The 12,850-nt window shown below is 39.3% G+C and overlaps 2 protein-coding genes across 7 annotated transcripts in view; one reads left to right on the top strand and one right to left on the bottom strand.

Annotated features, from left to right (window-relative positions):
- Window positions 1-4,510, bottom strand: part of TMEM68 (transmembrane protein 68) — a 45,491-nt gene extending 40,981 nt beyond the window's left edge. For 2 of the 5 annotated variants that reach the window (XM_019711066.3, XM_019711065.3), the window contains exon 1: window positions 4,341-4,496. The gene's annotated coding sequence lies outside the window, so the exon portion shown is untranslated. Of the gene's footprint in view, window positions 1-4,340 lie in introns of all 5 variants that reach the window. The other 3 variants (XR_002135789.3, XM_019711063.3, XM_074319029.2) reach the window with 3 other exon arrangements.
- Window positions 4,511-4,589: 79 nt separating this feature from the next.
- The window catches only part of TGS1 (trimethylguanosine synthase 1), a 43,145-nt gene continuing 34,884 nt past the window's right edge, over window positions 4,590-12,850 (top strand). For both annotated transcript variants that reach the window (XM_019711075.3, XM_074319028.2), the window contains exons 1-4: window positions 4,590-4,858; window positions 7,617-7,663; window positions 9,776-9,945; window positions 10,287-11,109. In XM_019711075.3, coding sequence (XP_019566634.3) covers window positions 4,755-4,858; window positions 7,617-7,663; window positions 9,776-9,945; window positions 10,287-11,109 — 1,144 coding nt within the window. In that variant the 5' untranslated portion in view covers window positions 4,590-4,754. The remainder of the gene's footprint in view (window positions 4,859-7,616; window positions 7,664-9,775; window positions 9,946-10,286; window positions 11,110-12,850) is intronic.

Below are 12,850 nucleotides of genomic sequence, written 5' to 3'. Positions count from 1 at the left end.
AAGTTTTAGGACAGAGATCGTGAACTGCAAAATCCCCTTTTCTGGTCAGAATCTTTTTCTTTCAACCATTTCTCTGACCTTGATTTCATAACCTTTCACGACTGAGGTTACTCCCTGTGTTTGACTCCAGTTAACTGATATTAAGAGAAGCATGTACAGTAATCCAGATGTGCCATACAGAAAAACGTACAGCAGGGTAAGAAGAATAAAGAGATCTAAAGGAGGCAAGGGAGGAGTGAGGAGGGGGTCACTATGTCTGGGTAGGCTACATGTAAAAGTACATTTGAGCAGAGACCTGAGGAAGTAAGGAAGCAAACCATGTGAGTATCTGGAATGAATTCCAGGCTAAAAGGACAGCAAGTCCAAAGGCTGTATACTTGGTGTGGTCTGAGGAGCAGCAAGGTAGGCAGGCTGAGGAAGAGTGATAGGGAGAGCAGTAAGAAATGGGCAGAGAGAGGCAGCATTGTAGAATTTGTGGGCCAGCTTTTATCTACGGGAGATGAAGAAGGCATCAGAAGAGTGAGACTGCCCGAATTGGATTTTAAATGACTATGTTGAGAATTTACTGTACAGGGAACAAACAGGAAATTATTGCAACAATTGAAATAGTGAAGAAAGTGGCTCAGACAAGTGTGGCAGAATGAAGGTCATAAGAGATGATCAGTTTCTGGATATATTTTAAAGATAAAACCAACAGGATCTGCTGATGAGTGGATGTAGAATGTGAGTGAGAGAAGTCTGGGATGACGACAGTTTTTTGGCAACGTGGGTTTGTATCCTGGGAGGCTCTGCCACTTACTGTTTGACCTACGCAAGTTACTTAATACCTCTCTGCCTCAGTTTCTCCATCTATGAAATGGGGTAATAACAGTACCTACCTAATAAGACTGTTGTGAACATTTTATATAAAAAAAAGCTTAGAAGTGTGCCTCCCACTATGCAAACACTAAATATTGCTATCACTATCGTCATCATCATCATCATCATCATTACCTGCTTGCTTGTGAAAAGATGGAGTTTCAGGAAGAACAGGTTTGGGGATGGGATGAAGATCATGAATTCAGTTTTGAACATGTTAAGTTTCTATTGGACATCCAAGTGAAGACGTTAAATATACAGCTGGACGTCAGCAGAGTTTAGCAGGAAGATCAGGGCTAGAGAAATATATGTAGGAACTGGTGACATATATAGACAGTATCCAAAACCACGAAACTAAATAAGGTCCCTCTAGGGTAGGAGTGTCCAAACTTTTTTCAACGTTTTTCACCAAGGGCCATATTCGATAAAATACACAAACAGCCGGGCCACTCACTCCAGGTGAAGTATGTATTGCCTCACCTGGTTTATTTAAGTAAACTAAATATATTTTTGGAATTTGCTGCGGGCCAATAAAATGGATCGCGGGCCCTGCTCTAGGGAGTGAATACAAAATAGCTTCTAGGACTGAGCCTGGGGGAACTCAACATTTTAGAAGTTGGGAAGACAATGAGGAACCAGCATCCTTCCTCCAGGAGCAGCATCCTGGATATCATAATAATAAGGCACTTCAACAAGAAAGGAGTATTTAGCTGTTTCGAATGATGCTCAGAGATCCAGTAAGATAAAGAATGACAAATGATCATCGGATTTTACAACAAAGAGGCATTGGCAAGCCCTCATAAGAACTGTTTTGAAACAGTGGGGATGAAAATCAGGTGGAGTAAGTTCAAGAAAAAACAGGAGTAAATGAATTGGAAACCACAAATACAGACAACTCTTCAAAGGAATATTGTTGCAAAAAGGGATCCATCAGTAAACAAGTAGATGACTATATGAGAAAACATAGGTGAAGCACTGAGAATAATATGCCTAGCACATAGTAGGCACAAACACCAGCTAAATTCAGATAGATCTAAACTTGTGTTTATCCAAGTCTTTAATAAAAATGTAGACCAAGAAGTGCCCTAAAACTTGCTACTAGAGAATTAACAAAGGAGTTTGAATAACAAGCTTTTGAGTTGATAAAATAGTTTTGATAATGTGAGAAAATGTGTTAGAACTCAATGAACGCAACCTCTTAATTTTGTAGAAAACAAAAGTTGTAAACAGAAAGCCAAACAAACAAACAACAACAAAAAAAACAGTAAGCCAAGTTGACTTGCCCAAAGTTACCAAACTAATTCACTGATAAACCAAGAGCCAAAATTAAAACCAAGTTCTCCTACTTCCTATTCTGGTTTTCATTACAATTTCTTTAATCCCACCCCCCCACCCCCCACCCCCCCCACCCCCCACCCCCCCCACCCACCCCCGACAGAAAGGCTGAAAACATTAAGATTACAATTTCTGTGTTCCCTCTACTTCTGCCTGGCCCTTCTCCTCCTCCAATCTACCACAGGCTGTTCTGTTCTTGACTCTACCTCTTTATTTTAATCCAACAAAAACTATAGTTGTTAAAAGGTGTTTTGGGGGAGATACAACATTTTAGTTACCAAAAATTCCAGATTATTTCCTATCCAAAAAAAAAAAATCTACAATAAAACACAAACCTATGCATCACATAGAAAGTAGCTTAATTTTCCCATCTGCAACTAATATAACTTGTAAGAAAAAGTTCACAAGTTGAAATATCACCACATTGATACTGATGGTGAGGAACATTTACTATAACTGACTTTATAGACGTTTAAAATCAGAATATTTCAAAAACTAATAAATCAGAACACAGGATTTTTTGTTTGTTTTCTACAAAACCTTAAGGAAGTAAATCTACTTTTAAACACCATACCGGACTTTTACCACCATGGTGGTAGCAGATCCATTTCTTACTTTTAGTACGTGAGCCACATTGAGAATATGCTGACAATGTCAATTAAAAGTAACACTTGCATAAATATAAATTAATTTCCCCTTTTACTTTTTGTATATTTAATAATGGTTTAGCAGGGGTTTTAGTACTCAGTTTTAGTGAATAAGCATTCGATTTCAAACAATCAATAAAGCTGAAGTTTATCAGTTAAAAGATACCTAGCAAATCCAATCACTTTATCTTTAAAACAATACCTTTTAGATTTCAAGCTTTAAACTATAGGTTCTGATATAAATCACCTCTCACGGTTATTTTTTTAACCCTAGAATGTGCTTCAACTTCCAGCTAAAAGCGTCCACTCTGTTTGATAATTACCATTCTACCATTATTTTCTTAACCTATCCTCATCCCAAAAATGTTGCACATGAGGTATATGTAACTGTGCAGCACTCGTAACTTCCTGAGTCACTAAAATGAGCTTATCTGACATAAAAGGCAGCAGTAAGGATGTTGGAATAAACATATTTGAAAATTAATCTTCTTATTCCACTCGCTAGTAAATGCAGTCAAAATATTAGCGACTGTTCTAAATGTCTAGATGTTACCCTGGTTTTTAAATATTCTAAAGCAATACCAATGCCATTTTGGCGTTAATAGCACCAACCTAGTCCTAAGAGCTCCGACGGTCTTCGAACCTGAACGTGCTTCTTTTAGGAAGCTGCCTGAGTGGTCTCAACCAACACTCCACACCAAACACTGCTATTTTCAAATCTAGCAGTGGTGTTACAATTTTCGACATCCTGGTTATGTGCAAATGTATTTTTCTTATTAATCAGCCGCTTGAGGGCAGAGACCTGTTTTACAGGCTGCACACCCGGGCAGACCAACAGTGCCTGGAGCTTACAAAGAATGTACCCACGCAAACTATTAATAGCACATATGAGGTAGGATTTAGTCCTTTCTGCAGCCCTGGGGAACAGGTACTGTTAATCATCCCTATTTTACAGACGATCACAATGATGCTCAGAAAGGCTGTCGCTAGCCCGGGTCACAAAGGTAGTAAAAGGGGCATAAACCAGGATTCCAGGTCTGATTTGTCTGAATGCGAGCACACTTCACCACCACCAACGCGGCCTCTCAACTCCACTCGTGACCACCACAGGATTTCCTTTTAGCTTTCATACACAGCAGGGTCGATTCAAAGCCCGGGATCAGGGAGGCCACACTGAGCCAGCCCAGAGGCCTCTAGTGAGGATGAAGAGTCCTCGCTCCAACACTAAGAAGTGAAACATCCCGAACTGAGTGTTTCTGAGCGCGAGAGGAGATGCGGAGCGAGGTGAACGGGCTCGCTGTAACCCAGGCAGGGCCTCCCCTCCCCAGCACTTGGGTGCCGGAGCCGAACGCCGAGGCCGGCGGGAAACCCAGCCCGCAGCCGGGTACTCCAGGGCAGCCCCGGGGAGACCAGCCGCGCGGCCTCCGCGGCTCAGCCCCGCGAGACTGACGCGCTCCCGGGAGGGAGGAGCGCGTGAGATCAAAGCAGGGACCGACGCACCTCGGGCGGGAGAAGGCAGAGGGGGCTCGCCCTCACACTCGAGCAGCGGCGGCAGCTCCTCGATGGCTCAGCAGCCGAGGGAAGCGGAGAAACGTGAGCGGCCTACTTTCGCGAGCAACCTTCGGTGAAGAAATAGCCAAAAAGCGGCTGCAGCCCGAGCAGCGTTGAGTGTTACACCGCCCGTCGCCCCGCCTCTTCCTGTGCCCCTCCCCCGGAGCCACTTCCGGTGAAGGCACAGTAGCTTGCTCTGGTTGGTCCGGCTCGCTCCGGGCGGGAGCGACCTCAACTCGGTTCCTCATCCTACACCACGGGGCGCGCCGGCGAGGCCTGCTTTGGGTCTCCAATAACCCAGCAGAGGCCGAGCGGCCGGTCCCGTGCCGTTTACCGCAGGGCTGCCTGATCTGAGGTGGTAAAATGTGCTGCGAGAAGTGGAGCCGCGTGGCTGAAATGTTTCTCTTCATTGAAGACCTAGAGGAGGATTCTAAAATCTTTTGCCTCTGCTCCAGGGCGTTTGTGGAGTGAGTAAAAACGTCTTCCTCTTCCTTTCTAGCACGATCATGTCCCAGAAATGTAGGTGTTGCAGACTATTTGTAACTGCTCCCTGGAACCACGGGCAGAGTATTTGACCCTTAGGCAAGGTGATGTTTAAGAAAAAGGGGTAAAAGTCCTCAGATTTTACGGAGTGGCCCCCTACTACAATGAAGTGAAGGAGTAAATCTACTTTGTAGGCTGTTAGGAAAAAAATGTGGTGGCTTATATATGTAATTTTATTTTCATTGTAAATAGAGGGGCATTTTAAAATTGGGGGAAAGTGAAATGTAAAAGGAAATCTCGTTAATGGATGTGACATCACAAGGTGATGGTTTAAAAGATAAGTAACTTGTTTTGGTTAACGTCATTTTTAAAACCTTAAGATTTATTAAAGCGCAAATGCACCTACATAGAACTTGTAATTACCTAAGGTAAAAGATTTAACTCATTACATCCGTTTTTGAGCTGTCTTTACCTTTGGAAAATATATGTTTTGGGTTGAAATTTCCATGCATGGAAGATAGCTAGTGAGTAGGAAAACTGCCTAAAGAATTATATTCTAGGGATTGTTTTCTTTATATTTCATGTGTGAGTTCAGCCATTTAATTTTTGCTCATCTCTAAAACAGGTGTATTTACCATAATCATCTCACAGGCTTATTGTTAGATTCAACTTGTAGAAGTGAATTTTAATGTAGCTTAATGTAGTAGAATTTAAGTTTGAAACAGTGCTTCATCATGTGTTTTTGTGGGGTAATCTGAAAATCCGATAGAAATTAAACACTGTGTTATATATATGTGAAAGTGTTGACATTTTTGTATTCATGTCTGCATGTATTCATTCAGTCAACAAATCTTTGTTGTGCTTCTTTGTATTATGTACGAGTAGGCACGGGGTGGTACAAGACACAGCCAGTCCCTACACCCTTTGAATTTACTTTCTAGAGGAGGAGATCGATATTAAGACAACTGTTACATAATTATTTGATTAATTATAGTTATAAGTGCTATGGAAGAGAAGTACAGGATGCCGTAATGGCAGAAACCTACCCTTTCTCCACAGATGACAATGATTTCTTTAAGGAAGTTCGGTAGCATTTAAAAAGAGGTCAAGTGTGAATGGAAATAAACTGGGATATGTTTATTTAATGGAGGAAGCATTCCCCAATCAGAACTCTGAAAGCCTTGAGAAAGCAAAAGAAAGCCTGTGAAAATAGGGTTAATGAAGTAGGCAGGATCAAAACATGCAGAGTTTTTTGGAGGACAGGATCATTTTTAAATGATCATTACGTTTTTCAAGATTACTCTAGCAGCAGGGTGGGGGATGGTTTGGAGGAGGAGAACCACTTAAAAAAACCATCTCCAGGCAACAGATTATCGTGGCGTGGATAAGGCTTGGTGGCAGTGGAAATGGAGAAAGGAGGAAATATAGGAGAGAAATTGTTGACTTTAGGGGATTGGATTGGATTTTGGGGGAATGAAGGAAAGATAAAGGATGGAAAGAGGAGAGTAGGTCAAGGGTAACTCCCTGGTTTCCGGCTTATATTGATGCCTTTCATTGAGATAGGGGTCACTTAGTGAGTCATGGGTTTTTGGAGGTATGGCAGAAGATACTAAAGAGATAATCAATTTACTGTGTTTTGATTTTGGAGTAGCTATCAGATATCCAAGATTAAATGTCATAGGTGCTTAAATATGTTGGTTTGCAGCTCTAGAGAAGTTTTAAAACCTTGAGCCATTCTAGTATAAATAGTCATTGAAGCCATTGATTTAGCACTTGGGTCGGGGGTTGGGAAGAAGTGGGATCCATCTTTGAGGAATTCCAACATTTTGTGAAGATTAAAAGGGGAGAAAAAGGTAGAAGACAAGCTCAAGTATACTGTCACCAAATGTTTGAAGGAAGGAGTACATTGGAAAGCTGATACAATATCAAGCAAATTGAAAACTAAAAAACATCCACTATAATTGGCAATTTTTTTTTTAGAAAAGCTACTCGCTGAGTGCCAGGCACTAATTGTTTTACACTTCATTCTTTTTTTCCCCCATGTAAGCATTCCGGCAACACCCTGAGATATATGTCTTGTAATCTTTACTTTATTCGAATAGAAAACTTAGTCTCAATAATGGCCTTTTCAAAAAAAATCCCACAGTCAGGTAAGTGGCAGCCCTGGAGGTCTTTGAATTTGTCTAGAACATAAGTGAATCTTTCTGATTAAGGTATTTAAGTGGTCTAAAGTCACTAACACTGGTGACTCGTTAAAATACTTTAACATAATGTATTTTAGTTGAGATAGAGAACTGTTGTGGAAACTGAAGAGCCTGAATTTATCTCTGGTCATACCTATGTGACAGTGTCTAGTGGTGACCTCTGGTTTTTCATATACAGAAGAATCATAAACTCAACACAATCATTGGATATGTCCTTTCCCACAAGTTCCTGAGCCAGAATTTAAAAGAATATTGTCCTTAGGAGCAGAATATCTATCTGGGCTTCACATCCCAGCTCTACCAATAATCAGCTGTGTGGCCTTTTATTAATAGTAATAAAAGGAAGTCCTTTCTGAAAGTGCCGAAATGAGATCACAGAAATACTTCTGTATTATAGATGAGGAAAATGTATTAGCAGATTGCTTTTTTTATTCCTTAATGTTTTTCTTAAATATCTTTGCTGCCCTGAACTTGTTTTTTCTCTAAATTTATAGTTTAATAATCTTTTTCAATATTGACTGTTTAATTTGCTTCACAGAGATCGAAAGTTGTGCAATTTGGGATTAAAAGGCTACTATGTTAAAGGTAATGTCAACAATGCAGGTAATACTGTATAAAACTATATAACCCTTTCTTGCTAAAATTAACCATAATACTGTATTATAATTTGTTATAAAACTGTATTAATTTCTTAGCATAAAATATTATAAATGGCAAATAACCATGTAATCATAAACAGTCTTTATTGTTTATTATAACATGGTTCTAGAATCCCTATCAAAGCAGATCTTTTCTTTTCCTATAGCTAGCTTCTCCATGGACTTGAGGTAACTTCTTTAGCGCTGTGTAGCGTTCTTTCCTAAGTTGTTAGCATTAGATAAAAGCAACTTGAAATTTGAAGCTTTGAAAAGTAGAGAGCATATAGTTTCTTCAACAAAATTTTTTTGTGCTTATGGATAAACTGAGGCACATTTTACATTTTTTCAAGAGTTTATTTCAGCATACATCTATTCAAATCAGACAGTACCATACCAAAGGTAGCTAGGAATGCTCTGCTGACTGGAGCTAGGGGAGGGGTTTTTATAGAGAAGATGTGAAGCAAAACAAGATTATTTGATTGGCAGTTGCCTTAATTGGGAAAACTTAGTTGGCAGTTTAAGCAGTTGCCTTAATTGGGAAAACTTAGTTAGGTGTTTGTGATTGTTTGTTCTTAAATTTCATTTTCTCAGGTTCAAGTGCATTGACTCTGGCTTAGGTTTTGATTTGTTTGGGTAGGTTACCAAGGCATTACAGCCATCTCAATCTAATGGCCTCCTTGTTTAAATACTTTAACAATTGTACAGATAAATGATTCAGGATAAATTCCGAGTGAACATCCATAGTCTTTTGCCTGAAATAAAGAGGCCATGATCTGTGTTAACTTTATCAAATAATAGAATTTGTTCTATACTTTGAGCCTCACCTTGTTATCCGAAAACCATCATGGTCTCTCTCAGACTTCCCTATCAGGACCCTATTTGTCCTTTCCAAACATATCCTTTATGTTTCTTTAGACATGGGGAAAACTGCAACAAGAGTTACAGGCTTTTAAAACCAGCATACGAGTATTAGGATAAAGTGAAACTTGTTTTTCTTCCACTTCAGTAGATTTCAAACTTTCTTTTTTTTTTAAAAAGATTTTATTGGGTTAGGGGAACAGGACTTTATTGGGGAACAGTGTGTACTTCCAGGACTTTTTTTTTTCCCAAGTGAAGTTGTCCTTTCGATCTTAGTTGTGGAGGGTGCCATTCAACTTCAAGTTGTTGTCCTTTCAGTCTTAGTTGTGGAGGGCACAGCTCAGCTCCAGGTCCAGTTGCCATTGTTAGTTGCATCCCTTGCGGGAGTCGAACCGGCAGCCTTGTGGTTAAGAGGAGGCGCTCCAACCCACTGAGCCATCCGGGAGCTCAGCGGCAGCTCAGCTCAACGTGCCGTGTTCAATCTTAGTTGCAGGGGGCTCAGCCCAACATCCCTTGTGGGACTCTGGGAGTTGAACTGTCAGCCTTGTGGTTGAGAGCCCACTGGCCCATGTGGGAATCGAACCAGCAGCCTTCGGAGTTAGGAGCACAGAGCTCCAACCACCTGAGCCACCACGCCGGCCCTCAAACTTTTAATAGCAGGATACTTTCATTAAGTCAACTCTCCCATAGAGTCCCAGGATGTAAACCCAGTTGCGATGGAAGTACCCATGAGGGGCCTAAAGACATACCTCTCACCTCTGCTATTAACAGCTCCTAAGATAACTACAAATACCATTTTAAATCCACTGATCTAGTTCAGTAATATTGCACAAAAGGAATGTGAAAATGTACATATTTCCCCTGTGGTTACTCTGCTGCATATCATCTCATGTCCTCAGTACTTTGCACAATGCCCAGCACAGAGGAGATACTCAGTAAATATAAGATGAATGAGCAGCTGGATGGTAGTGGCAAGCAAAACCAGACTAGAAGTTATCTCTTGATTCTTAGTTGACTGTTTTTTAACTAGTCCATATTGCCATCAATTTTCTTTTTCTTCCCCTTAGAAATTCTAACATTTGTGTACTTTTATTTTGGGCAAGTCATGTAATAACTCTGGATTTCGGGTTCTTCATTAAAATGATGATAAAACTCGCGTCTCAATTTCCTCAAAAATTAAGCTAACAAATACTATCTGTAGGAGACCAAGCTAAAGAAGAAGAAGGTAGTCGTTCCCATGACACTGCAGAATCATGTGATAGCAAAGAAATAGGCCTAGATGAAAATGGACTTGATTCTGAGGCTGAACTCATGAGAAGTATGGGACTGCCACTTCAATTTGGTGGGATGTCTGCACATAAGAATTTTGAGGTAAGTATTAATTTTGTTATTTCTTAGTTTTCTTTGTAAAATATCGTGGAATTTTTTTTTGTCCCAAATCTAATACATTCATGAATTAGACCACTCCACCTGTTTTTCAATGTACGTATTTATAAATTAAACAAAACTGAATGCTGCGATATGTCCCACATGTGATTTTTTTTTTTCTCCTCTTGGAAACTTAGGTAGTAAGATTAACTTGTTTGTGTAACTAAAAGCCCAGGGTGGGGAGGTTGAGGGTATTTTTGTTTAATGTCTAAATAGACTTGGGTTTTACTTTCTCTTTTAGTTCATGAAATGCATTTCATATTCAAGTTATTTATCTCATGCAGGTGTCTATGAATACTAGAAATAAAGTTAAAATAAAAAAGAAAAAGAAAAAATATCAAAAGAAGTACTTAGATGAGATTATGAGAGAATCTTGGAAACAAGAATATGAAGAAGATGACATTTTGGCTTCAGATGATCCGTATTCAGGTGAACAGTATGAGAACACCAAAACACGTAAACTTCAAACCAAAAAAGACATTAAAACTGAAAACCTTCCTGTTGAAAATACATTATCTCCACAGCTAGAAATTACAGAGAAATGGGAAAAGTACTGGAACAAATATGGTGGAGGACTATTATGGCAAAGCTGGCAAGAAAAACATTCAGATGAAACCCTATGTTCTGAACCTTGGAACAGTCCTGATACAAAGGAAGAATGGGAACAACATTATAGTCAACTTTATTGGTATTATTTGGAACAATTTCAGTATTGGGATGCTCAGGGTTGGACTTTTGATGCCTCACAAAGCTGTGATACAAACACCTGTGAGTCTAAAACAGAAGTGAACAACGAGAAGGATGAAAATTGCATGAAAACAGTCTTACTTTCTTTTCCATCTTCATCAATTGGTAGTGAAAGCTCTAGTTCAAGTGATAAAGATCATAATGAAATACTTGATGGAATTAGTAATATAAGTCTGAATTCAGGGAAAGTAGAACACAACCAGTTAGATTCCTCTGTAAGTTCTGATGGACATCAGTGGCTAAGTGCTGTTAACAGCCAAAGAGAATGCCCTGCTTCTGGCCAAAGTGAACCATGTGATGGAGAAACCAAGGAAGGCAACAACTTGTCTGAGAACAGAAGCACAAATCAACCAGCTCAAGGTAAGACTGACCAAGATTTATCCTACTAAGTAATAGTTAACTAAATGCATCTATTTAACAAAATTACTAATATTAATCCTTTATGGTAGAGTTAAATGATGCCAGGTACGTTTTATAGATAAATAATGAAATTATGTAATCCATCTTATTTTTATATCACAAGTTGTTTATTACCTTTTTATATAAATAAAGAAGCATATTTGCACAGAGTTCTCAAAAGTATCATTCCTTCCTCTTATGCCTGTGGCTAGTGAATTAAAACTTGGAAATCCCTTGAGAAGTCTAATTTGGAGAGGAAATGAAGGCACATTAAAGAATGATTGAGAGTGCACGTTTGCCATTAGGCAAATCTGAATGGGAGTCCTATCTGGAATTCAGCTGAGACAAGTGAAGTCTTGCTCTATAGGGAATCTCAGCAGGACATGATATTAACTTATAACTGGAAGGGTTGATTTCAGGATTCTCAAAATACCCAGGCTAAGGAACTTGGTTGACTCCTGCCTAAGTGATTAAAAAAAAAAAAAAATCGTAATGCAGACTGGTGCCACTGTCAGGACTAAAGAAAGCCAGTAAGAGGGGTGCTAAGAGAAGTTAAGAGTGGATAAGAAGGCTCTTGCTAGGGAAAGGGTACTGCTAACTGAAGGCACCAGGAAAATGGGAGAGGAGGAAATTTTTATAACTTGGATTTTTCCTGAAGGCCACTAAGATGTTACCTTGGCATCCTTGATGTTTGGTACTGGAAGTCTGGTTCATAGGGACTTCTCAGCCTTAGTCCTATATGAAGCAAAAGGTTTTGGCCTTTTATCTAACAGTTAGGTTTGCTTTGCTCATCTCAGGTTGCGGATCTTACTTCATCTAGTTGAAAGTCCTCTAGAGAGTCACTAAAGAGCTCTATCTACTTTATTCTCTTTGTTCTGTTAGAATGGAGCTTAACTTTAGTACAGTATTCTCATTCCTTTCTATTTTGCTGCCGTTATCCTTTTTATGTGATTATTTTATATTAGTCTTTCGCTATTCTTCAATACTCTACTCATTACTTTCTATACTTATTTTGACAATAAAACTTGAAATGTGTATATTGGTCAATGCATTGGCCCCTATCTTACTGCTTCGTGTTACTCCTTTTGATTATCCTCCCTTCCTACGTTTTTGCTTTGTCACACAGTGAACCTCACAGTCTGTCTTCTATTGCCTGTTCCCTAAGCTATGTGTATAGATTGACCATTTCTATTTCCTGTTCCCTTAATTATGACCATTTCTGTAATTAGTTCCATTGTGACTGCCATCAGGACCGATTTGAGAATTCTAGATTTTGATTTGTTTTTGATTCTCCATTGAGATTAAAACATAAGGTCTATAGTGCATTTCTCTGTAAGTATTTTTTCTACTATTTGTGGTTGGACGTTTACCTGAAATATTCTGTCCTTGCACAGTCAAAACTTCCCACTTCTATATTGCAAACACCTCTCCGCTTCCAGTTCCACCACCTACTTTGTTCCAGTCTGAAGAAATACAGAACTAAGACAGACATGACCTCAAAGCCATAGCAAGTTAATCCTCTTTTTAAATGGTGGTGTTTATTTTTCTGTTACTTCTATTATTAAGAACTGTATTAGAGACAATGAGATGTATTTGCTTCTTAATAAAGAGATTAATTTTAGTCAATGTGATCATGCCATCTTTAGAGTCATTGAGATGAAAATTCCGTCAAAATGTCTTAACAGCTATGAAAAAGGTAACT

This window comes from Rhinolophus sinicus, chromosome 7 (genome assembly GCF_057876585.1).
Source record: "Rhinolophus sinicus isolate RSI-liver-muscle chromosome 7, RSI-T2T, whole genome shotgun sequence".
Lineage (NCBI taxonomy): Eukaryota > Metazoa > Chordata > Mammalia > Chiroptera > Rhinolophidae > Rhinolophus > Rhinolophus sinicus.
Note: the sequence above shows the minus strand (reverse complement) of the source record. Positions and strands in the feature narration are given on the sequence as shown.